Consider the following 24,949-nt stretch of genomic DNA (forward strand, 5'->3'; position numbering starts at 1 on the left):
TATTTTCTCAGTCCTTTATTTTTCTCTTCTTCTTCTGGGACCCCTATAGTTCGAATGTTGGTGCATTTAATGTTGCCCCAGAGGTCTTTGAGACTGTCCTTAGTTCTTTCATTCTTTTTTCTTTATTCTGCTCTGCAGTAGTTATTTCCACTATTTTATCTTCCAGGTCACTTATCCGTTCTTCTGCCTCAGTTATTCTGCTATTGATTCCTTCTAGAGAATTTTTAATTTCTTTTATTGTGTTGTTCATCATTGTTTGTTTGCTCTTTAGTTATTCTATGTCCTTGTTAAACGTTTCTTGTATTTTCTCCATTCTATTTCCAAGATCTTGGATCATCTTTACCATCATTACTCTGAATTCTTTTTCAGTTAGACTGCCTATTTCCTCTTCATTTGTTTGGTTTGGTACGTTTTTAGTTTGCTCCTTCATCTGCTGTGTATTTCTCTGTCTTCTCCTTTTGCTTAACTTACTGTGTTTGGGGCCTTCTTTTCTCAGGCTGCAGGTTCATAGTTCCCGTTGTTTTTGGTGTCTGCCCCCAGTGGGTAAGGTCGGGTCAGTGGGTGGTTTAGGCTTCCTGGTGGAGGGGACTGGTGCCTGTGTTCTGGTGGATGAGGCTGGATCTTGTCTTTCTGGTGGGCAGGACCACGTCCGGTGGTGTGTCTTGGGGTGTCTGAGACCTTATTATGATTTTAGGCAGCCCCTCTGCTAATGGGTGGGGTTGTGTTCCTGTCTTGCTAGTTGTTTGGCATGGGGTGTTCAGCAATGTAGCTTGCTGGTCGTTGAGTGGAGCTGGGTCTTAGCGTTGAGATGGAGATCTCTGGGAGAGCTTTTGTCGTTTGACAGTACCTGGAGCTGGGAGGTCTCTGGTGGACCAATGTCCTGAACTGGGATCTCCCACCTCAGAGGCACAGGGCTGACACCCAGTCAGAGCACCAAGACCCTGTTGGTCACACAGCTCAGAAGAAAAGGCAGAAAAAAAGAAAGAAGGAAAGAAAGAAATAAAATAAGGTTATTAAAAAATAAAAAATTTTAAAAATTATTAAAAATAAAAAAAATTAAAGTAATTAAAAAAAGAAAGTAAGAAAGAAGAGAGCAATGAAACCAAGAAACAAATCCACGAATGATAACAGGTGCTAAAAACCATACTAAAAAATAAAAAATAAAAAAAGGACAGACGGAACCCTAGGACAAATGGTAAAAGCAAAGCTATACAGACAAAATCACGCACAGAAGCATACACATACACACTCACAAAAAGGGAAAAAGGGAAAAAAATATCTATATAGTTGCTCCTAAAGTCCACCTCCTTCATTTGGGATGATTCGTTGTCTACTCAGGTATTCCACAGATGCAGGTACATCAAGTTGATTGTGGAGATTTAATCTGCTGCTCCTGAGGCTGCTGGGAGACATTTCCCTTTCTCTTCTTTGTTCGCACAGCTCCTGGGGTTCAGTTTTGGATCTGGCTCCGCCTCTGCGTGTAGGTCGCCTGAGGGCATCTGTTCTTCGCTCAGACAGGACGGGGTTAAAGAAGCAGCTGATTCGGGGGCTCTGGCTCACTCAGGCCGGGGGGAGGGAGGGGTACGGGGCCGGGGCCGGGAGGAGGCGGGGCGAGCCTGTGGCGGCAGAGGCCGGCGTGACGTTGCACCAGCCTGAGGCGCGCCGCGCGTTCTCCCGGGGAAGTTGTCCCTGGATCACGGGACCCTGGCCGTGGCGGGCTGCACCGGCTCCCGGGAGGGGCGGTGTGGAGAATGACCTGGGCTCGCACACAGGCTTCTTGGTGGCAGCAGCAGCAGCCTTAGCATCTCATGCCCGTCTCTGGGGTCTGCGCTGACAGCCGCGGCTCGCGCCCGTCTCTGGAGCTCGTTTAGGCGGCGCTCTGAATCCCCTCTCCTCGCGCACCAGGAAACAAAGAGGCTGGAAAAAGTCTCTTGCCTCTTCGGCAGCTCCAGACCTTTTCCCGGACTCCCTCCCGGCTAGCTGTGGCGCACTAGCCCCCTTCAGGCTGTGTTCATGCCGCCAACCTCAGTCCTCTCCCTGCAATCTGACCGAAGCCCGAGCCTCAGCTCCCACCCCCGCCCCCCCCGGCGGCTGAGCAGACAGGCCTCTCGGGCTGGTGAGTGCTGCTCGGCGCCGAGCCTCTGTGCGGGACTCTCTCCGCTTTGCCCTCCGCACCCCTGTGGCTGCGCTCTCCTCCGCGGCTCCGAAGCTCCCCCCTCCACCACCCGCCGTCTCCGCCGGCGAAGGGGCTTCCTAGTGCGTGGAAACCTTTCCTCCTTCGCGGCTCCCTCCCACTGGTGCAGGTCCCATCCCTATTCTTTAGTCTCTGTTTTTTCTTTTTTCTTTTGCCCTCCCCAGGTAGGAATTTCTTGCCTTTTGGGAGGTCTGAGGTCTTCTGCCAGCGTTCAGTGGGTGTTCTATAGGAGCAGTTCCACGTGTAGATGTATTTCTGATGTATTTGTGGGGAGGAAGGCGATCTCCATGTCTTACTCCTCCGCTGGTTATTATGGATTCTTTAGAGGAATGCGTACATCAGTTTTCAAACTATCTTGACAAACATTTATGAAGTACCTCACATGGTATTATGCTGGCTAATGCAGGGGATAAAAAATGAACTGTATATAATCCTGCTATAGACTGAATGTTTTTGTCCCCCTAAAACTCATATGTTGAAATCCTAACCGCCCAGGTAATGGTGTTAGGAGGTGGGGCGCTTTGGAGGCGATTGGGTCGTGAAGGCTCCATTCATGAATGGGGTTAGTGCTTTGTAAAAAAAGACTCCACAGAGTTCCCTAGCCCTTTCTATCAAGTAAGGACACAGCAAAAAGCTGCCATCCACAAACCAGACTTCTTACCAGATACCAAATCTGCAGGTGCTTTGACCCTGGACTCCCCAGCCTCCAGGACTATGAGAAATAAATTTCTGTTAAGCCACACAGTTTATGGTATTTTTGTTACAGCAGCTTGAAAAGACTAAGAAAAAAATCTCTATTCTCAAATAATTGACATTAGAAAGTAAAAAAAAAACAAAAAAGGTAAATTAATGACTAGAATAGAATATTGAAAATTATTAGGCAAAATAAGAATTATAAAATACTTTGGGAACACAAAGAAGCAAGGTATTACTTCTAATAGGAACAATAAGGTAAGAATTAAGGAAGAATTTGGTGTTTAGCTGAGTCTTGAAGCACAGATCTAACTTGGGATGAGACAGAAGCAGAGAAAAATCTTCCACAGAAAGAGGAAAATATGGAGGTGGAAACCTGAAAGAGGACAGTTCAGGGATCTGTGGGAAGTCTGGTGGAATTCCACAGGATGCTGGGTCAGGAATAGTGAGGATCAAGGCTACACAGGAGGCTCAGAGTCAGATTATGGAGTTTCTTGAACAGTCGTCTGAGGAATTCAGACTGTTCCACAGGCAATGGTTACTGATGGTTTTAATGAATGATCATAAATAACCTGCGTTTTAGGAAGTTTCTCTTGTCATGAATACATATAAGTGGAAAGGCAAAGAGTATACAAAGAAGTGATTGTGGAGAGAAGGGAACCCTCCTATGCTGTTAGTGGGAATGTAAATTGGTGCAGCCACTATGGAGAACAGTATGGAGGTTTCTAAGCTAAAAAGAGAGCTACCATATGATCCTGCAACCTCACTCCTGGGCATACATCCAGAGAAAACCACAACTGGAAAAGATACATGCAATACAATGTTCGTAGCAGCACTATTCACAATAGCCAAGACATAGAAGCAACCTAAATGTCCATGGACAGATGAATGGATAAAGAAGATGTGGTATACACACACACACACACACACACACACACACACACACACACACACACTGGAATATTACTCAGCCATAAAAAAAGAATGAAATAAGGCCATTTGCAGCAACATGGAGGGACACAGAGATTACCATACTATGTGAAGTAAGCCAGAGAGAGAAAGACAAATATCATATGATACCACTTATACGTGGAATCTAAAAAAAAAAAAAAAAGATACAAATGAACTTATTTACAAAACAGAAATAGATCCACAGACATAGAAAACAAACTTATCGTTACCAAAGGAGAAAGGGGGGTCAGGAGAAATTAGGAGTTTGGGATTAACAGATACACACTACTATATATAAAACAGATAACCAACAAAGACCTACTGTATAGCACAGGCAACTATACTCAATATTTTGTAATAACCTATATGGGAAAATAATCTAAAACAGAATATATATATATATATATATATATATATATATATATATATACATACACATATATATACATATATATATATAAAAAACTGAATCACTGTGTTGTACACCTGAAACTAACACAACATTGTAAATCAACTATACTTCAATAAAAAAAAAAAGTGGAAGTCATTGTAAGAGTCTGAGGAGAAGCTGTCACAGGGCTGAGGGAACGGCAGTGCAGGGAGACAGCCAATTTCCTGGCTAAATGAAATGGTTAAGTTTTAGGGGAAAAGAAGATTTGAAAATAAAACTCTTAGAAATAATTTCATTTGCCAATATCAAAGAAAAAAGCTGTAATTTCTCACCAGTAAAACTTACATCCAAATCTATCTTCACTTGAATAAAAATGAATCTATTAATTTCACTGTGTTTCTAGATGATCATGTTTTTTTAACAGAATGCACTACTCAGCATGCTGTCACTTAGAAGGTGGTGACATTCTAAAACATGACAGATGACTGTCAGCCTGAAAGACAGGATCTATGTCGTGATTCTTTTTATGAATAACGTGTAGCTTATTTTTATGCAACGGCACACTGCATGTTTTGGGTTTTAACAGATGGCAAACTCTTTTTACCAGGGTTTTAAACTTGCAAACTGGGAATGAAAACTATTTATACAGTACACATTTTAGCTGATCCTATCTTTGGACACGTTTAATTAAAGAGTGAGCTACCAATAGCACAATCGAGCAGACACATGGGAGAAGCAGGAACTTGCTTCCTTGCTGAATACATTATTTTACCCCAGCAATTAATGGCACGACTGAGTTTTATAATAAATCCCTTAAGCATTTAGCTTTTTTAGTTAGCTGTTTTCCAAAGCAGTGTTAATAAAGCTTTAACACCCGAGGCAGAAGGAAAGCACATGGGGTTCATGGAAGCAGTTAAAAAGCAAGATGCAGTATGAATCAAAGTGACAAGGCAACGAAATAAAAAGCTCACCCAAGTTCATTAGTTTTACGCAGAAGCTATAATTTGCAGTTAATGCTACTTCCACCTTGAGCAGAGTTGATATTATATAATCATGGTAGCTAACTGACCCTGAAGGCTCCAGATAAATAATACATAAATAGTTCTAGAAATAGGCTCTAATTTAATCTATTTGGTGAACCAGGAAAGGAACAAACAAAAGGTACCATCAATGGTATTGAAGAAACAAAGGAAAGTACTTTAAAAATCACTGGATATTTAAAAAAAAAGAATTATGATCATTTTCCCCCCAAGTGGCAGTTGTCAAGAGTTTCAAAATGGGGCTCTAATCAATGTCAACCATTTCATAGACAGCATTTCTGTGGTACCCTAGTAGCACTGCTCTTGGAGTTAAGATGATCTGGCTGTGTGCAGAAGCACCTAGGAGTTGCTTTTCTTAACCCATCATCCCTGTCATTAAAAACACTTAGGTATCTGAATTCTCAGGTCTATGCGAAGAGAACTGCACGGATACACCGCTTGTTCGCTGAGGACCAGCCCAAATGTCACCCTCTATGAAGACGTCAGTTCTTTCCACCCTACCCTCCCACCCCCAGCAGTGACTTATTCCCTCCTTGGTGCTCCCACCGCGTCTTGCTCATAACCTCTGCCTCCTTATATTGTTTGCTTTATTTTATTTGCTTTATTTTCAGGGCACTCCACAGAGCATGGCAAACAAACAAAGCTGGAACACTGGTTGATTTAATGAATCATCCCTCTTAACTAGAAACTGTTGTCCCTTGACTCAGTTCCCACGCTCGTTCCTTAAGAAGTCAACACACATAGGGGTAAACCGGGACTATACCTTCACCCAACACAAGTGAATCTCCGGTAAAAGAAATGTATTAGGATATATGCAGTTCCTACCCTTACTCCTTTCATCCACATGAGCTGACTTCTTAAAAATTAACTCAAAGGTAAAATCAGTGTTCTCTGATTCTACCATAATCAGGTGGACAAATGTACTTATGATCTGAAATAAGTTTAGAATTTACAATATAAGTTGCTGCACATTTGCCTTAAATGATTAATATCTCTAGTAGTGAACAATTTGGAGGATGTATGAAATAGATTCCTTTAACTACCTCAGTGATGTTTTTTTATGACTTTAACAGAAAATAGTTTTTAAAAAGTTCTCCCTGGCCATCCCAGAATGCGTCCACGGCAATGAACCGTACAACGCTGAGCAGCTTCTGTGTGTAAAGCACAGCCGGGCCCCATCAGGAGAGGGCAAAGCATGAGTCAAAACAGTGGAATATATTTGCTCTCTATTATTAGGTTTATATTTTTCCCCAAACGTCTTCATCCCACATAGGAACCTATCTTCAATCAATGATATGTCCTAGGTCCCCAGATGTTTTATAACCTGCACATGATGAGGGTTAAATTAGTTAAACAGCAAAAATCCCAAAGAGGGCGGTTTCTGCCCCTGGCTGCTGCAGCCGGGCGGAGCAAGAGGACAGTAGGGCCAGAGGGCTTGAGCACAGTCTGCCTGGAAGTGGGTCTCTCCTAGTCAAAGGCCAGAGAGGCAGTCAGTGTCTTCCCAGCTGGCATCTGTGCAGCGTTGGAAGGGCTGAACTTGCTTCCAACATTTGCTGACATCAGTGCGATAGTAACTAGTGGTAACAGAAAAAGCTAGACTTAGGAAAGCGTCATTGTTCTTTAATACCTGAAGTTCGAGTGTGGGTAGATGGCGACTGAGAATTTGTTAACATTTTTCTCTTAGCCCCGATTTAAATTTGCAAGGTTTACCAAAGGAATGGGCCCATGTGAGGTGAGAAGAGGCTTTGCAGATGAGACAGAACATGAGCCGCGAAAGAGGAAAAGGGTCCAGAACCAAATTCAGACACAGACACCCTGCCCAGCTCAGTATCCTACCAACGCCCCAATGAGGAAGCAGCCGGTTCTCAGACCTGCACCGCTGGTGAGAGGTCTGCTTACCATTTGTGGCTCGTATATTTATCTTTAGGAGAGCTGTTTAATAAACTTAACGATAGTTCTTCCCATAGTATAGGTTCAGCTCCTCTCAGATAATCCTTTTGTTGTCTTTATCTTTTATTAAAGAGTCCCTTCAAACTGGATTCAAATATTATCAAGGCATGGTATCGGAACCAAGTGGACCCAATGAAACAGTTTGAGTTAAGAGGATCCTGGTGCACAGACCAAGCTGACCAGGTAATCAGCATGCCTTACCTAGTACTTCTCAACTTGACTGCTCATTACGATGACTGTGTTCCACAGGCAGGAAATCACAGCATCTGGGAGTGGGACCCAGGGCATTTTCTGAAAACTCCCACACGTGACGCTAACGTGGAGGCGGGGCTGAGAAATGCTGCATTATACAGCGCTGCCTACACGGAAGCGAGTTGTGTTTAAGTGCATCCCTGGTTTCAGGAGCAGTTCATTATCCATACACCAGCTTCCAGTGTTCTGGATGGAGGGCCAGGAGGACAGCGGGGGGTTAAATAAAAGCATTCAGGCAGCTGATAAACCTTGAGTGTCGCTGATGTCCCTGCACCAACCTCGTGCCCTGCTGCCATCACCCTGGACCAGCTCCTAAGAGTCCATGGCACGGCTGGCGGTGGGCTCTGCCCTATGCCAGGGCCTCTGGGGAATTTCAGTGCTCCTCCTCTATGTGAAAATACTCTGTCAGCACACATCCTCCCACTCGCAGCCTTTCTTGTGGTCTTTTCCCGAACCCCTGTGGTAGTTAGCGGCTTCTCCCCATTCCTAAGATACATCTGCCTGTTGCCTACTGGATGGCCTTCCGACACCACCTGCTGCTTGTGCCTAACTTTCCTGAGTGTCTGCCTGACCTCAGGCTCCAGCCACTGCCATGCTGCTCTGTGCCACTGCGGAGCAGCCTCAATAACAGCAAAGGGCTGCAGGATCTAAGTAGATAAAGTAGAAAGAACATTCTAGCAAAGGAGAAAAGCACGACTGACATGGTGCTAGGGATAAATAGACCAGCTTCCCAGGCAGAATGTAATCAAATCACCCAAACTGAAACAGAAAGGATTTGATTTACTTTCACTATTACTAATACTTTCTGTTGTCAACACATATTTGATTTTTTAATGAAAAATATAAACATATGGCAAGAATTACCGCTGTAAATGTCAGTACAATTCACCATTATATCAGAAGAATGAAAAATGCTGTGAGGAAGAACTCTGTAATCAGACTGAGGTAATTTTCAGTAATACATTTTTCAAACTCAGGCACTCTCCAATTTGAAGTCTTGTTTAAGTAAATGAATATAGTCAACTACCAACAGCACTGTCTTTTTATGGCACATTTTTTGAAAGCTTAATTTTAAGCTTGCTTGGGCATATGTAGCTAATATGTCACTCTTTAATATGCTTCGGTATACAAATAGACAATGTGTTAATACACAAAAAATAGATTATTCTGATTCAAAGACAGAGTCTCATTTCCCATCAGTTAAAAGAAAATTTAGATCCTAATGATAATTTTAAAACACACTAATATCTGAGTTTTTTCCTTAAGAAACCTATTTTTCTTCCCTGCTCATGTTGTCACAATCATTACAGAAATGAGCATTGTAAAATGTTGAGTGTTCAATGGGAAACATTAGAATGGGATTTTAATGATAACAAAGAATTTGCTATTATTGTCCTGCGGTGTATTTGACTGAAGATCCACTCTAGTGGAAGCAGGTGCCTGAATTATCACTCGTACTACAATACAGTTAAAAATCATGAAATGAAAAATAAAAACAAAGCAAATGTGTATTTCAACACAGCTAAAAACCCCTACTTCACTTGCTGAGACTGGTAATATATGCTGAGCTTATTGAAATCACTAAAATTGCTGTAATTAAACTTCTCTCTAAATCAGACTTGTATAAGAGTCAGAAATCTCCTATAATTAACTTATCTGGAGAAGTAATCAGACAATAACTGCTGGTATATTTTAGGAACCACTAAAACTACTGTAGCTGTTGAATGTAATGACTATAATAAATCTCCAACAGCAGTTATCTCATAATGTCTTTTCACAGCTGCAAGGGTGGGAGGCAGATTGTTTTTTCAAAGCTTTGCCCTGAGTTGGTTTAAGTGTGCTATTGCTACATTGCTCTTCTACATTAAGGGAAAATTCTGAAGCCATAGTGGTGTGGCCTGAACTGAACCACCAGCCTACGCTACATCTAAATGGGTTGTGGTACTAATAATGAAAAACTTACAGTGTTTTAGGGACTGCTAAAGACAATGAACCAAAGCACCTCCAATCGACAGCTAAAAGACAGAAGACCTACATACACTGACCGTGCAGGAACTGAGTTCAAGGCAGTGATGACTTGGTCAAGCCCATGTACATCAATGAAAAGGACCCTAAGAGACCAAATAATTGAAGCTTGATGACAGGTGTCTCCACAGTCAGAAACTACAGTTCTTATCTCAATAAGATAATGAATAAATCCTTTGCTGGAAGAATTTATTCTTTGCCTCACTCTTCCCAAGCTCCCAAAAACAAAGTCATCTGAATCAAGGTTGTCCGATGTTTCTGTACGTATTTTATTATTTTATAATGGCAAAGTATATGAAAGCACGGTGATATTGTTAGACCTGTTCAAGGTACCAAACCAGACCAGAGAACGCCATTCTCTCACGTATTCATTCATACACTCATTTATCCCAACCATTATGTACCTGTAAGGCATTGTACATGAAGTTAATAGATTAAAAACCAATTGGGAAAATATTTTGGTAATACAAAATCCAACAAGGGGTTAATACCAGTAATACAAATGAAACCACTGAAAATCAACAAGAAAAATTTTTTAAACTAAAATACGAAGAGGCAGTTCACAGTAAGGGAATCCAGGATGGGTTGGAGATATCCAGCTTCTTCAGTATTCAGAGTGTTAGTATTCTGTATTTCACTCATTAAATCAATGAAATATCGCTGAAACATTAAAACAATTATTTGAAGGCACTAGAACATGACTAAAGACAGGGAGAAACTTAAAAATAGAAGAGTTTGCTCTTGAAAGATTGTTTCTACATTGGGTAAGAATGATGAGTTTGTGGTTTTCTTGCATGGGCAGTGTCCTTCCTCACTGAAGGGCGCGGATGGCGGCATTCAGAGCGACAGAGCAGATAGAAATTTAAAGGAGAAATGTTGGAAGCAGGAGAGCCACAGAAGGACCGAGATCCTGAAAGTAAACTCTGCCCAAATCCCTGGCTGATGGTTAACTTTCCATCTTCATGGGTAACCCCAGGGAGGCTGGTGAAAAAGCAAGCAGAAACTCGAAGAGGATGCATTCGTTACACATGACTGCAAAACAAACCACCCCCAAACTCAGCAGCTTGCAACAACCATAAACATTTATTATCTTACACAAGTTCCTCGCTCCACAGACCTGCCTAAAGGGCTGCGTGTGTATTCTCATAACATGGCAACTGGTTTCCCCCAGGGCAAGTATCCAAAGGAAAGCAAGGTAGAAGCTGCAATGTCTGTTATGACCTAGCCTTGGAAGTCACACTCTGTCATTTCTGCAATACCCTCTGGGTCACACAGGGTTGCCCTATGCAGTGAAGAGACAACTACAGAGAGGCATGAATGCTAGGAGGCAAGAATCCTCGGGAGCCTTCGTGGAGGCAAACCATGGCAGAAATCGATCTTCAAAAAACATAACTGCTTCTGGTGAAATCTGTAAGTTTGTTGTGTCTTGCCTGAATACATTTCTCAATACACACACAGTTCGAGTAGCAGAAAATAGATGTCCTCTTGGCTTGAGATATAACTTGCGCAGAAGGTAGCGCTGGCAAAGCAACCGGAAACTTAGAACCGGAATCCCACATGCAAAGGGAAATCCCAGAAGCAAGCCCCGAAATCTGAGTATGAATCCTGCCCAAATCTTCAGCAGACCAGTAAATTATGCAGGCACAGGGCACCTCGACCGCCACCCACCAGAGGGCTAGACTTAAAAACAGCAATTAGAAGCCAAAAAACCTAAGCAGAGGCAGTAGTTGCTTCCTACTGCAGGGGAGACAGATTTTTTCCGTTTGAGCCCAAGCAAATTAACTGTGTACTAGACACCAACAACTCCCAGAAAAAGCAAAACAAATTCCAGAGTTGCTACAACATATAACATACACAATCCAGCTTCTGACCAAAAATTACTAGACATGCAAAGAAAAAGGATTCTCCTGACTCATGATCAGGATACAAAAAAGCAGTCAATAGCAACTGCCTTTGAGTGTGCCCAAATATCAGGGTTATTAGAAAAACACTTCAAAGCAGTGATTATAAATGAGTACAAAGAATTGCAGAAAAACAAGGTATTAATGAGTGAACAGATACAAAATCTTGACGGTGAAATGGAAACTATAAAAAAGAAGCAACTGGAAATCTAGAGCTGAAAAGAACAGTAGCTGGAATGAAATTTTAACTAGATGGACTCAACAGCAGATTTGAAATGGCAAAAGAAAGAATCACTGAACTTAAAGATAGAGCAATAGAAATTATGCAATACATAGGAAAAAAATGAATGAAGGTTCAAAACCTGTGGGACAGTATCATGCAGTCCAACATGTAACTAATTGGAACACCAGAAGTAGTGAAGAGAGAAAGAAGAAAAAAAATACTTGAAATAATGGCTAAAAAATACTTAATTCACAAGATCTTTTTGATAAGGATTACATGAGAAACTATGTGAAAATAACTTGAGATATAGTACACTGTAGACACAAAGTTCATTCATACTTGGATATTCTGTTCATAATTCTCTCTGCCCACCATTTAGGCTATTTGCATCTCATATTATCACCATCAGATGAAGAGGCAATCAAAGGAAATGGAATTAACCACATTTTTTCATACTACAACTATTTTATTCAGCTCCTACTATGTAATGGTTAATTGCCACTGGAGAGATGTAATGGTTAATTTTATGCATCAAATTAACCAGGCTATGGTACCCAGATATTTGGTCAAACTTATCTGGATGTTGCTGTGAAGGTATTTTTTTTAGATGAGAAGATATTTTTTAGATGAGACTAACATTTCAATCAGTTGACATTCAGTAAAGCAGATTTTTCTCCATAATGTCAGTGGGCCTCATCCAATCAGCTGGAGGCCCAAAGAAAAAGACTGACACCCCTTCCCCCCCCCCCCCGCCATGAAAGAGGGAATTCTGCCTCCAGAATGTCTTTGGCCTTGAGCTATAACATCAACTCTCTTCTGGGTCTTCAGTTTGCCTGCCTGCCTGCCCTGCAGATTTTAGACTCGCTGCCTGTACAATGTCATGAGCCAGTTCCCTAAAATACATCTCTCTGTGTCTCTTTCTAAACACACACACACACACACACACACACACACACACACACACACACTATTGGTTCTCTTTCTCTGGAGAACCTTGACTAATACAAGGGTGGGGAGGTCATGGTTCCCACCCTTAAGAAGTTTTTTGTGTGTGTGTCTAAAAATTAAGGGGAAAACTCAAAATACATGACAAAAATCTGAAACATGAGGTTTCTTGGGAACAGAGAGAAGTACATCTTCTAGCCTGGGGTAGGAGATGGGGGTGTAGTCAGGGAAGGCTTCCTGGCAGAGGTCATCACTAAGCTCAGTTCTGAGGAACAGGAGTTTGTGACTCCTGGGGAGTCAAGGAAGCGCATTTTGAACAGAGGAAAGACATAAGCAGGAGCCAGATCCTGAGATGCTTTAGGTGCTGCCATGAGGAGTCTAGTTTTTAATCCTCAGGGCAATGTTCTCCATTTTTGCTCAAATATGTTATATACAGTTGTAAGAATCCCAGGAAAAACTTCATAGAGATAGACATATTGATATTTTAAAAACATGAAAACTTCTTAATTAGGCTTGATTATTGCCCTTGTTGGCTCTCTCTCTATTTTCCTTATGATCACAGAAAACTCAGAAATATCCATATGAGGTACTGGTTGCATTAAGCTGATTTAAGGGCAGTAATATAGCCATCCCAGCCTTTTCTCTAAGTTGCATAAAAAATGTCATTTGTTAGTGTAAATGTGACTTGTTTTCTAGTGCCATCTGGTGTTTTGTTGAGGCACTATTACTTTTAAAAGAACACAAATAGTAACCAGGAAATCTTTAAATGCCTTCTTAAAGACGTTCACAAAATACAGTGAGTAAGCATATACTTAATTGTAATGAATAATATAGTGGGACATTAAATATTAATCTAAATCAAAAGGGAATTTCTGGAAAAGACTCTGATCCAGAAGCAGTTTTATCTAACACACACACACACACAGAGACATACAAACACATGCAAAAGCACATTCCCTTTTTGCAGGCACGGGTATATTCTGTTGCTCCTCAAATTTCTTTAAAGGCTCACAAATTCTGTTCTAATAACTGACATTTGACATGTATTAAATCAGTAACACATTGCATACTTTTAACGTTCAATGAATTTGTTAACGCACAACTTTTTAAGAAGTCACTTTTGACTCCTTTCTCTCATACCCCATATCCTAACCATTAGCAAATCCTACAGACCTCACATGGGAATATATGCAGAATCTAACCACCACTCACCACATCTACCCCACATCCTAATCCCAGTTGTCACCATCTCATGTCCGGACCACTGCAAGCATCTTCTAAGTGGCCTCCCTGCTTCCAATTTTGCATCCCTACATCCAGAATGAGCCTTTTGAAATATAAAGCAGATCATATCAATCTTCTTCTCAGAATCTCCCAGTGGTTTCCCACCTCACTTGAGATCATATTCAAAGCCCTTCTTCAAAGCTTTATGTGATTTGGACCCTATAACCCCTCTGATCTCACCCCCTCCTCTCTCTCTCCCTTCATATTCCTCACCTGCCCCACTGGCCTCCTTACTAATCCTCACACGTGCTAAGCACACCTCCCCGAGGGACTATGAACATGTTTTTCATATTCATATTCCACCCTTGGAACTCACTTCTCCCAGGTGGCTGCAGAGCTCACGCCCTTGCATCTTGCATCTCCAAATGTCACTGTCCAAGAGGCCTATCAGCAGAGCAACACCCCAGCCCACTGTCATTCTCTGTACTCTTTTCCTGTTTTATATTCCTTTTCATACTTATCACTGCATATTATATTCTATTTTTTTTTAAATTATATACTTCCCTACATACACATACACTAAAATATAAGTACCACGAGAACTGGGACTTTGTTTTTATTGAATGTTTTAGCCCCAGTGGCTAAAACAGGGCCTGGCACATAGCAGGTACTCAATATGTACTGAATAAATGGATGAATAAAAATAACTGTTTGAACTGGACATTTCATAAGCCATTTTTGTGTTGCTCACACTTCCATTCTGTGGGTGTGGAATATGAAATGTGTGGGAAGAGATGACATCCAGTGGGGAGAAACTGATATAGCAATTTTAGCTAAAACAGATGTAAATAATCTGATTCAATTTAAGAAGCTGGCATCTCCAAAGTGGGCCTGTTTTGGAATGAGCCCTATTCCAAACCTATGACTCTATCAAAATATACTAAACCTGATTCTCTAAAAGAAAAGGATCATATAATTATTAATTCTAAGTAAAAATAATATCTTCCCCCTCTCATCCGCGGTTCTTTGATAAAGAACTTGAGGGAGATAACGCAGTAGAAAATTAGACAACCTAATGGTTCATCCTGAGACAAATTTACAATTACCATTTTAAAAAATCTCCATTTCTATTATTATGAAATTAATGTTTGGCTATTAAAACATTCAGTTTTTTCACCACATATTCCAGAAATGGAATATTTCCCCTTCCCTCTGCCCTCCCAGTTAACAGCACTGTATGAATCTATCCGAGTAAAAAACGGATGGAATTCCCAAAGCGGACAATTTGCTCTAATAGGATTTTCAGTGAATCTGGGGTAACATTGACTCATTACGTCTTTTAATCCTAAGACTCTTCCTGGATGTCACAATCAGTAAAAGACTTCAGTTGCCAACACCCCTCGGTTGGTACTGGTATAGGTATTAATATATAAGTTCTGCACGATGGAGAGTGAGAAGTCGACCAGGTGAAGCTGCTGCGGATTCTCTCCACAGGTTCCGTGAAGAAACAGCCAAGGGAGCCCACCTCCCAGGCCGCTGGAAGGATCGCTTTAGGCTCAGAACCCCGGGAGGGTGAAGCTGCGCAAAGGGTACCAGAGGGAACCGGGCAGTGCAGAGGGACACGCAGCCCCAGGGCGGAAACGGAGCCCTGCAGAGTGAGCAGCCTGAGGTCACAGGAACGCTGTGCACGGCGTCTGGAGCAGGGTTTGTCCCTGCTTATGTCGGCAGTAAGGGACCTCCACAACCCACCCTCCCGTCTCTACCTCTGCAAGAAGGTGCTGGAGTGAGCCTCCCGGAAGCAAACCAGTCAGAGTGTGAAGCGGAAAGGCTCTGCTCTGCACAGGCACTTGCATGGGCTGGGCATGGTGCCCCACTGCATGAAGAAACCCGCCCTGACTCTGCCATGGTCTGGGCCTGACTTTCTCTCCAAGTGCCCTGCACGCACTCTCAGTCTGTCAGGGGTGCTCCAGCTTCTCAGGCCTTCACTCCCGCCTCAGGACCTTTGCACAGACTGTTCTCTGCTTGGGAGTGCTCTTAGCCAAGTCTTCCCACAGCGGCCTTGAGCACCTCATTCACCTCCTCAGAGACCTTCTGAGAGTGAGAACCCGATGTGTGAGGCCTGTAGACCACTGGAAAGGACTTCGGTTTTACCCCGCGGAAGATGTGAAGAGGCTGGAGGCATGTGAGCAACATGATACGACCTAGGTTTGCAAAGGGTCACTGTGGCTACTGAATTGAGAAAGATTATAGAGACAAAGGAAGGCCAGTTAGGAGGCAAGTGAAATAATCAGGCAAGAGACGGTGGCAGCTGGGACCCAGGTGGTAGACGGGGCAAGGTGGCAGGAAGTAGCTGGATTCGGGATCCATTCGGAAGAGAGGACAGGGTTTGCTGATGGAATGACAGGGAGGCAGGAGAGAGAAGATTTGTAGGAGGAGAGAAGATTTGTAGGAGGAGTGTAATTTCAGGGGAAGGTCAGGAGTTCCGTTTTATACCTTTTAAGTTTTTGCGATTATTTGATACCCAACTGAGGGCACCAGGTAGCCATCAGGCAGACAGCTGGACATACCTGTCTAGCGTTCAGGGAAGAGACCCAGCCTGCAGTTAAAGCAGTAGTCTTTGTCATAAAGACATATTTAAAGCCATGAGATTTGATGGGATCATCAAGGGAGCGTGTGTAGATGGAGACACACTCTGAGGACTGATCCTGGAGCCTCCAATGCTTGATGGTCGGGGCGAAAAGGAGCAACCACCCAAAGAGGCTGGGAAAAAGCAAACAGTAGAGATAGGAGGAAAGTCAGGAGGCTGTGGCATCTTGCAGTCCAAGGGAAGGAAGTGTTCCGGAGGACAGGAAGTGATCAGTTTTATCAAAAGCTGCTGATACCCTCCTCTCTGCTTTGTCTTTTCTCCTTAGTACTCATCACTACCCAACAGAGTAAGTCATGAATATAGTGGAAGATGGGGGAGAGCTTGTGTGAGTAGATGATCAGGTGAAATCCCAGTCATCTATATATAAAAGCCAACCAACGGTTTCCAATATGGAGGAGAAAATTGCGGAATTCAGAAGTTATTTAGAAATGCATAGGTGCGTTATTTAGGACAACCTAAATGCGTTATTTAGGACAACCTAAATGTCCATTCACAGATATATGGATAAAGATGTAGTACATATATACAATGGAGTAGTACATATATACAATGGAATACTACTCAGCCATACAAAAGAATGAAATAATGCCATTTGCAGCAACATGGATGCAACTAGAGATTATCATACTAAGTGAAGTCAGAAAGAGAAAGACCAATACCATATGATAGCACTTAATGTGGAATCTAAAATATGACACAAATGAACCCATCTACGAAACAGAAACAGACTCAAGGACAGAAAGAACAGACTTGTGGTTGCCAAGGGAAAGGGGGTTGGGGGAGGGATGAATTGGTAGGTTGGGGTTAGCAGATTTAAGCTATTATATATGGAATGAATAAACAACAAAGTCCTACTGTATAGCACAGAGAACTATATTCAATATCCTATGATAAACCACAATGGAAAAGAATATTTAAAAAAACAGTATATATAAATGTATAACTGAATCACTTTGCTGTACAGCAGAAATTAACACAACATTGTAAATCAACTATATTTCAATTAAAAAAAAAGAAATGTGTAGGGAAGTACTAGAAGAAACAACTAAAAATGTTGGGATGGAACTCATGGATAGGGAGTAGTAGGGTAGAAGAATATTGTTTTTCTTTATAAGTCACACTTTAAAAATCAGACCTGTATACCACTTTAATATAAAATTAAAAACAACCAGTCAGAAAAAAAAATGCATGAGCTAAATGCTTGGTTCCCAGCCTAAGGGCTATAAAATAATGGCCACAGGCCAGTAACTCCATATACTCAAGTAGTATTTACATACTGAGTAAGTAAAATCTTGGACCTTACCTGAACTGTATCTTTTAAGTGTAAACACTGCTTTTATCACTACAAATTAAAGCCATTCCTGAAACTCCAATAATGTTTAATCATTGACGATTTTATCATTCAATTGACTCTAAAAGTATAAACACTATTCTATGATCATCCATATAATAGTTATAAATTTAACTATAAATTTAATAGCTCCTCACTCTAAGTTTAACAACCTTTGTGAAAGTTGAATTAAAATTCTACTCCATTCTTAAATTTATTAGAATGCCTCTGTAATAAGTTCTTAGAAGGCAGAGATGACGTTTTCTATATGGATGTAACTGTTTGCATGCCTTTCTTTCCAACAATTCAGAGTTCCTTCAAAAAAGAACACGTTCTAATAATCTCTGGATCTCTCTACTTAGCACAGTTGTCAACAAAGGTGACAATAATAATTAACATTTCCTAAGTGCTTTCCCTGTGCTAGACACTGCTTTAAGAACTTTACATATATTTTCACTTAATTACTATTGTGGAAACAGTTGCTAGAAGTTGGTACTATTATTATTATTCCCATATCACAGGAGAGGAAACTGTGGCACAGAGGCTAAGTAATTCTCAAGATGCACATACAGTGAATGACAAAACCAGGATTAGAAGCCAATCTCTCTCCAGAGCCTTAGCTTTTAATGTTTATGTAGAATATTAATGTCTGTTGATAAAATCATTGAAATAATAAACTCACTGGCAATTTATTTTAACTAGTGATATAAAATAAAATCATGTTATTCATGGAGAGTATTGATCCAATAACTTTTCCCTACGTATACCTGAAACGTTGCTGATTAGATAATCTCACCTTTTTCTTTTTTTTCTGGATCATCTGTTTTTTTATTTGTTTCTGAAAAGACAAAGCAAAATAAGTACTGTGAGTCACGATTCAATATCTCAAATTACAGGACTATCTTTAAATGAATTCAAATAAATATCGTTTAAGAACAATATTTCTAGGATTAAGAGATACACACTCCTGTATATAAAACAGATAAACAACAAGAACCTACTGTACAGCACAGAGAATTATATTCAATATCTTGTAATAACCTACAATGGAAAAGAATCTGAAAAATTATATATATATATATGACTGAAGCACTTTGTTGTACACCTGAAACTAACACAACATTGTAAATTAATTACACTTCAATTTAAAAAAAAAGAAAAATATTTCTGGGCAAACAATTCAATTTTCCTAAATCCTGAATTCTTTACACATGCAATCTGTTATAAAATATTAAGGATTTGAATAACTTATAAAAGTCGCCAAGCAGTACGTAGGTATTGGGCACCAGGCTGAATGTTCCTGGTCTACAAGGTGGGGGTGGGTCATCTCCACCAACAGTTAAGTGCCCCCTGTGGGTGCAAACTGGGTCAGGAGAAGCCCTCCTCAAGGCCTGTCCAATATTTTTATTGTGTCCTAAAGCCATATACTACTTTATAATAGGCACTGTGTGCTTTAAAGGAATGCAGCACGCCACCCTACTGAGAACTAGCCTCACTCCTCGAGGACTTCATACATCCACAGGGGACCCACTGGGGATGCCCACACTGAGCCCAGGTGCGCTATAGCTCACCTGCCGAGGAGAGGCTGTATCAGCCTCTCACTAGGTTAATCCCAGCTAGTGTCCCTCCACCAATGGATGGGGCTGCCAAGCACAGCGAAACCCACCAAGAACCTGGACAGGCCAAAGAACAGCCACCACAGACAAGGAACAACAGCACCTGACCTGACTGCGGAAACAAGCTCGTTTCTGCATTTATAACCTCCTATCTGGCCTCTTGTTTAGCACAGATTAGGATCTAGTTAATTTTCAAGGTAGACCAGTTAATTTCTGTCCCAGTAGGTACTTATCTAGTCTTTGAGAATTCCTAGGAATGATGTGTATGCGCGAGTTCCAGTGGGGATGGGGCAGAGTTTGGGAGATTGATTAAAAAAATCATAGATTCCAGGGACTTCCCTGGAGGCGCAGTGGTTAAGAATCCGCCTGCCAATTCAGGGGACACGGGTTCGAGCCCTGGTCCGGGAAGATCCCACATGCCGCGGAGCAACTAAGCCCGTGCGCCACAACTACTGAGCCTGTGCTCTAGAGCCCGCGAGACACAACTACTGAGACCGCATGCCACAACTACTGAAGCCCACGTGCCTAGAGTCCGTGCTCTGCAACAAGAGAAGCCACCACAATGAGAAGCCCGTGCACCGCAACCAAGAGTAGCCCCCGCTCGCCGCAACTAGAGAAAGCCCGCGCGCAGCAACGAAGACCCAACGCAGCCATAAATAAATAATTAATTTTTAAAAAGTCATAGATTCCATCCTTTCCCCAGAGTAGATGTGAGAGGGTGCGGGTGCCATGCAGGGTGCGTTCGGGGTTGCAGTCATGCTCGTTGGATTTTTTCATCCCCAGTTTCCCACATTCATTCATATAAGCCATTTCATTTTTTGGAGGCGAGAAGTAAATCTGAGGCAGGCTCCTGATGCAAGCGGGATTTTTATCCATCAAGTGTCTTTCTCCTTTGAGACCCCAGGCGAGAGGAAGCAAACTGACTAAAAGTGTGCCAGCTTGGTGCCAAGCACAAGGCACGTCTCTTGTCTCCCGACACCCTCCGCAGAAGGTCTTATCTCCTTCTTCGTGCAGAGGAGGAAGCGGAAGCTGAGAAAGTAGAGGGCCCAAGTCATCAGGGTCAGCGGTGCACACAATTCCAAAACATATGTTCTTTCTCCTGTGCCAGCCTCTACTTTTGTCGCAAGGGAAACGAAGGGAAAGAGAAGTGCAGGTCTTGACTTTTGCAAAGAGTGGGTTTTATAACGTTGGCTGTACACACACTAGCCAGTGCTGCAGGAGGTATGAGGATATAAAATAAAAAGACTTCTAGATCTCTACTGAACTTTCTAGAATTTCTGATCTTATTAATATACCCTCCTGATCAGTACAGGCAGTACATCAGTTAGTAAGTTGTACTCTTGTAGGCATCAGGGATACAGGATAGTAGAAAAGCATCAAAAATCTTGATCTCCAAGGAGCTCTCTTTCTGCGGTACCAGCAATGCCTGCAGGAGGGCTGGGAGTCCCCACACCTTCCAGTAATCTGTTACCTGACACGTGGTTAGTGTAATTTTAAAAATCAAGCACAAAATGCAAGTTTCTAAGTTGACTAGAGAAGACGGGTGGGTGCTGGTCATGAAGAAAAGTTTAGGGCTCTCCACAAATCTTCCTGCCCCTGGGGGGAAACCAAGGAAGGAGGAGTGGATTGAACTGGTCACCTTTTAAGTAGGTGTGGGAGGGCCCTGGCTAGGTGTACTCCCAGGAATCCAGGCAATGCAATACCTAGGACGGGCGAGAGGCTGCCCTAAGAAGGCCTAGCCCAATCGTTCCAGCCCTGGGGCGAAAGTTCTCGGTTGTGTCCTCTTCTGCCCCACCTCGCATCAGCATGCTGAGATCTGAGACTCGTGTATGGGTGTGGAAAATACACAGAGCAGGGAATTTTAGCTTCTCGGGTTTTCAGTGCTTACATTTAGCTTAGGTAAAGTTTTCTAAGAGATCCGGCTTACCTCATTAGCATCCTGCACAGTAGAATAAAGCGTGACTTTGCTTTACTTGACTCTTTGTACATAGGCTTCCCTGGGAGACCTCAAATGGCCCTCGATGTGCCAATAAGGAAAATGATTTATTAAAATTTAACTGTCTGCCAGGCATTGTTCTAAACACTTAATGCAGATGATCCCATTTAACACGATCAGCTCTGAAAGGTAATTTTAATTCTGTAGATCAGGCAACTGGCTTAGAGAGGCTAAGGAATCTTGCCAAGGGTTGCAGAACAATTAAGACCGATTCAGAAGGCCACACTCTACAACAATACTACGTTAGTCACGCTCCCAATAGCGGGCAGTCCATACATAAAAGGGAACTCTACACTCAGTTCAACCCAGAAAATTACAAAAGTACAATCTCACCAGTAACTCGAATTTAGTGTTTAAATACATACACGAAAAGAAAGCGATGTTACACGTTCTCTAACTGTACTAACATTACTTTTTCTTTTTCTTTTTCTTTGACAGTGCAGAATCATTTTTAAAATCAACATGAAATTAATGAATAAAATGCTGAAAATCAAACATTGTGCAAATATACGGGACAGCATGGCACAAATCTTCATGAAACAAAAACATTATGATGTTCCTTTGCTGACAATCCGGAACTGCAGAGCACTCAGTCTCAAAAATCTACAAAGTGAGTCAACGTGTCAGAATTTGAAGCTGTTATTAAAGACAATCAGTGTGGCAGATATAATGGACCACGAAACTACTGCCTACAGCACATGTGGATGTGATGAGGTATTTGAAGATAATCAAGAGAAAAGTTGCATTTAGACTTTCTTTTTAAAACTACACCACATATAAAGATTTCAAACTTACAAAACATTGTGTTGAATACGAGGTCATTTTCATTTTTATGAAAGAAAACGACGTGGAATTTGATATAATTCAACGAGCATTTCTGGTATACATACTATATATCAGATACTGTGCTAAAAAATGGGGATAGGAAAATAAATGACTCATTCTTTGTTCTTGAATAGTCCACAGTAGAGTAAGAGAGACAAAACGATTGCACCATGTGGCAGAGCCCAGCCAGTTGCTCTCCTGTGTCCAAGTGGACTACTTCCCCAGGCCACTGCATCTAGACGGTGCACATGGCCCGTCTCACCAGTAGAATGCTGACACAAAAGTGATGTCTGCCACTTCCAGGCCAGGCCCTACGTCTCCTGTGGCAACCTCCACACTCTCTTTGTTCATCAGTTAGTACAGTGCAGGGGATCTGCAGAAAACTCCAAAGCCAAAAGGAACGGTGGGCAGGTGGTTGTACGGGTCAGAGCCCGCACCTCCCACCCAGAAAGAGAACCCTTTGCTGGGATAAACCACTGCCCTTCGGGGGCTGTCTGTTAAGTTACTAGACCCTGACCAATAGACAGTATAATGTAAATGTAGTTTTCAAAATGAAAGCACAGCATAGGGAGCTCTAGGAACACAAGAATGAGGCCCCTAAGTGATGGTGAGGGGGAAAGGGAGGGAGGGAATTCCTAGAGAAAGAGGCAACTGGAGACTCATCCCGAAAGATAAGCAGGATTTACCTGGGGTGGGGAAAATGGGACAGAACACTACGTTGCGTGTACGAATTTAAAGGGTACAGAGGACTAGAGAAGGTACTGGACCGGTAAGCAAAGTGGGTTTTCACCTAAAAGCAATGTACAGCCGTTCAAATACTCGCAGCAATACTCCAGACATGATCAGATTTGCAGCTGTAAAGGCCTCAACGGAGAACAGTTTGGAAGAGTTGGGAGCTAGGAAAGGCAGAAAGGCCAGTTACTGGTCTGCCGCAGTTCCCCACGGCAGGAATGAGAAACGCAAGGTTTGGCGCAGAAAAGAGGAAGCAGATCAAAGAGATAGCACGCGGGAGCATCAAGGGAACTTTCTGACCAACTAGACAAGTGGTAGAATATGGAGGATGAGAGGTCGTCGAGGAAGGAAGGATTTCCAGGTTTCTGGATTAGACAACCAGGTGAATGGTGGCACCAGAAGTGGAGAAACAGGCTACAGGAGAATCGGGAGAGGCAGATGTACGGAGAACAGGCTGGGCTCCAACTGTATGTGGGACATCAAGGAGGTGAAGTCCACAGGCTGGCGGATATTGAGTTCTGTAGCAAGTTCAAGGCTGGAGGTGTGTGCCTGAGGGTAGCCGAAGCCATGGAATGGACGAGATCCGACTGAAAGAAAGGCCAGACCCCTGAGGCGCCGGCGCACAAGGAAACAGTATCGGGAGCACACTTATCTATTGGGAAAGGTAATACCGGAGACCACAGCACAATGATTCCTTCCGAAGAGATGTCCTCAGCTCCCACTGATGGCTGCCATGTGGGAGAGTAAAGCGCAGTATTCTCAGGGCTTCCGATTCCTTTTTCCCTTCTCCCGGGTCTTCAGGCACCGCTGCAGCGCCCGCTGCGTGAGCTCCCGGACGCGCAGCTGGCCCTCCTTGCAGGGCACCTCGGTGCCGGTCCTGCCGAGGCGCACGGTCACTTTCATCCCGGCGACCGGGCCGGGCCGGGCCGAACAGGTGTCTGGGCCTGCGGGCGCGGGCGGGCACAGAGACCCCGGGGCGCCCCTCCGGGCCGGGGGCTCGCAGCAGAGCCCCTTCGCCCCGGGCAGCGGGGAGGGCGACCCCCAGGTGGCGGGGGGCCGGCAACGCCGCGGTGAAGGGGCCTGGCTGCTCTGGCCCCAGCCCTGGCGGCGGCGCGCGGGGCCGCAGTTGGGAGGAAACTTTTGCGCCGGATCCCACCTCCTCCGCGGCGCGCCTCGCTCTGGGCTCCCGCCTACTTTTTCTTTTTCAACACTATTTAACAGAATAAGAAAAATCTTACTAAAAAAACAGGATCTTAATCTTTTAAAAACTGTCATACAACCATTAAAGAAAAATCACTTTTGTATATTCAATTATTCTGAACGCAATCATATTGCAGCTACTGCGCTCATCTGCCTACTGGCCAGTTCTTGTTGGCAAAGCTAATCGCCATCCAGGCCTGTGTGTCCTCCCGAGTTCCTGGTCACACTGGCATCTGTTCACCCCCCAAGACCCAGACCTGGGGCTCCACTTCTCCCTGACCCAGTCTTCACTAAGTCACCTGGTCCCCGTCCTCTCTCTCCACTAGCGCTTCCCCAGGTCAGGTCCTATCACAACATCTCCTGGACTATTACTCCTTAGTTACCTAACTGCCCTCCACCAGCTTGTGGCCGCCCTCCAATGGCTTCCACCTTCCACCTGGTGCCCACCACCTAACTGCCCTCCACCAGCTTGTGGGCGCCCTCCAATGGCTTCCACCTTCCACCTGGTGCCCACCACCTAACTGCCCTCCACCAGCTTGTGGCCGCCCTCCAATGGCTTCCACCTTCCACCTGGTGCCCACCACCTAACTGCCCTCCACCAGCTTGTGGGCGCCCTCCAATGGCTTCCACCTTCCACCTGGTGCCCACCACCTAACTGCCCTCCACCAGCTTGTGGGCGCCCTCCAATGGCTTCCACCTTCCACCTGGTGCCCATCACCTAACTGCCCTCCACCAGCTTGTGGGCGCCCTCCAATGGCTTCCACCTTCCACCTGGTGCCCACCACCTAACTGCCCTCCACCAGCTTGTGGCCGC

The 24,949-nt window shown here is 43.3% G+C and overlaps 1 protein-coding gene across 11 annotated transcripts in view; it reads right to left on the reverse strand.

Annotated features, from left to right (window-relative positions):
• Positions 1-24,949, reverse strand: part of ASPH (aspartate beta-hydroxylase) — a 262,991-nt gene that overhangs the window by 131,234 nt on the left and 106,808 nt on the right. For all 11 annotated transcript variants that reach the window (XM_082433632.1, XM_082433630.1, XM_082433621.1 and 8 more), the window contains one exon: positions 18,563-18,604. In XM_082433632.1, coding sequence (XP_082289758.1) covers positions 18,563-18,604 — 42 coding nt within the window. The remainder of the gene's footprint in view (positions 1-18,562; positions 18,605-24,949) is intronic.

Source organism: Balaenoptera physalus (genome assembly GCF_965194825.1).
Source record: "Balaenoptera physalus genome assembly, chromosome: 17".
In the NCBI taxonomy this organism is placed as follows: domain Eukaryota; kingdom Metazoa; phylum Chordata; class Mammalia; order Artiodactyla; family Balaenopteridae; genus Balaenoptera; species Balaenoptera physalus.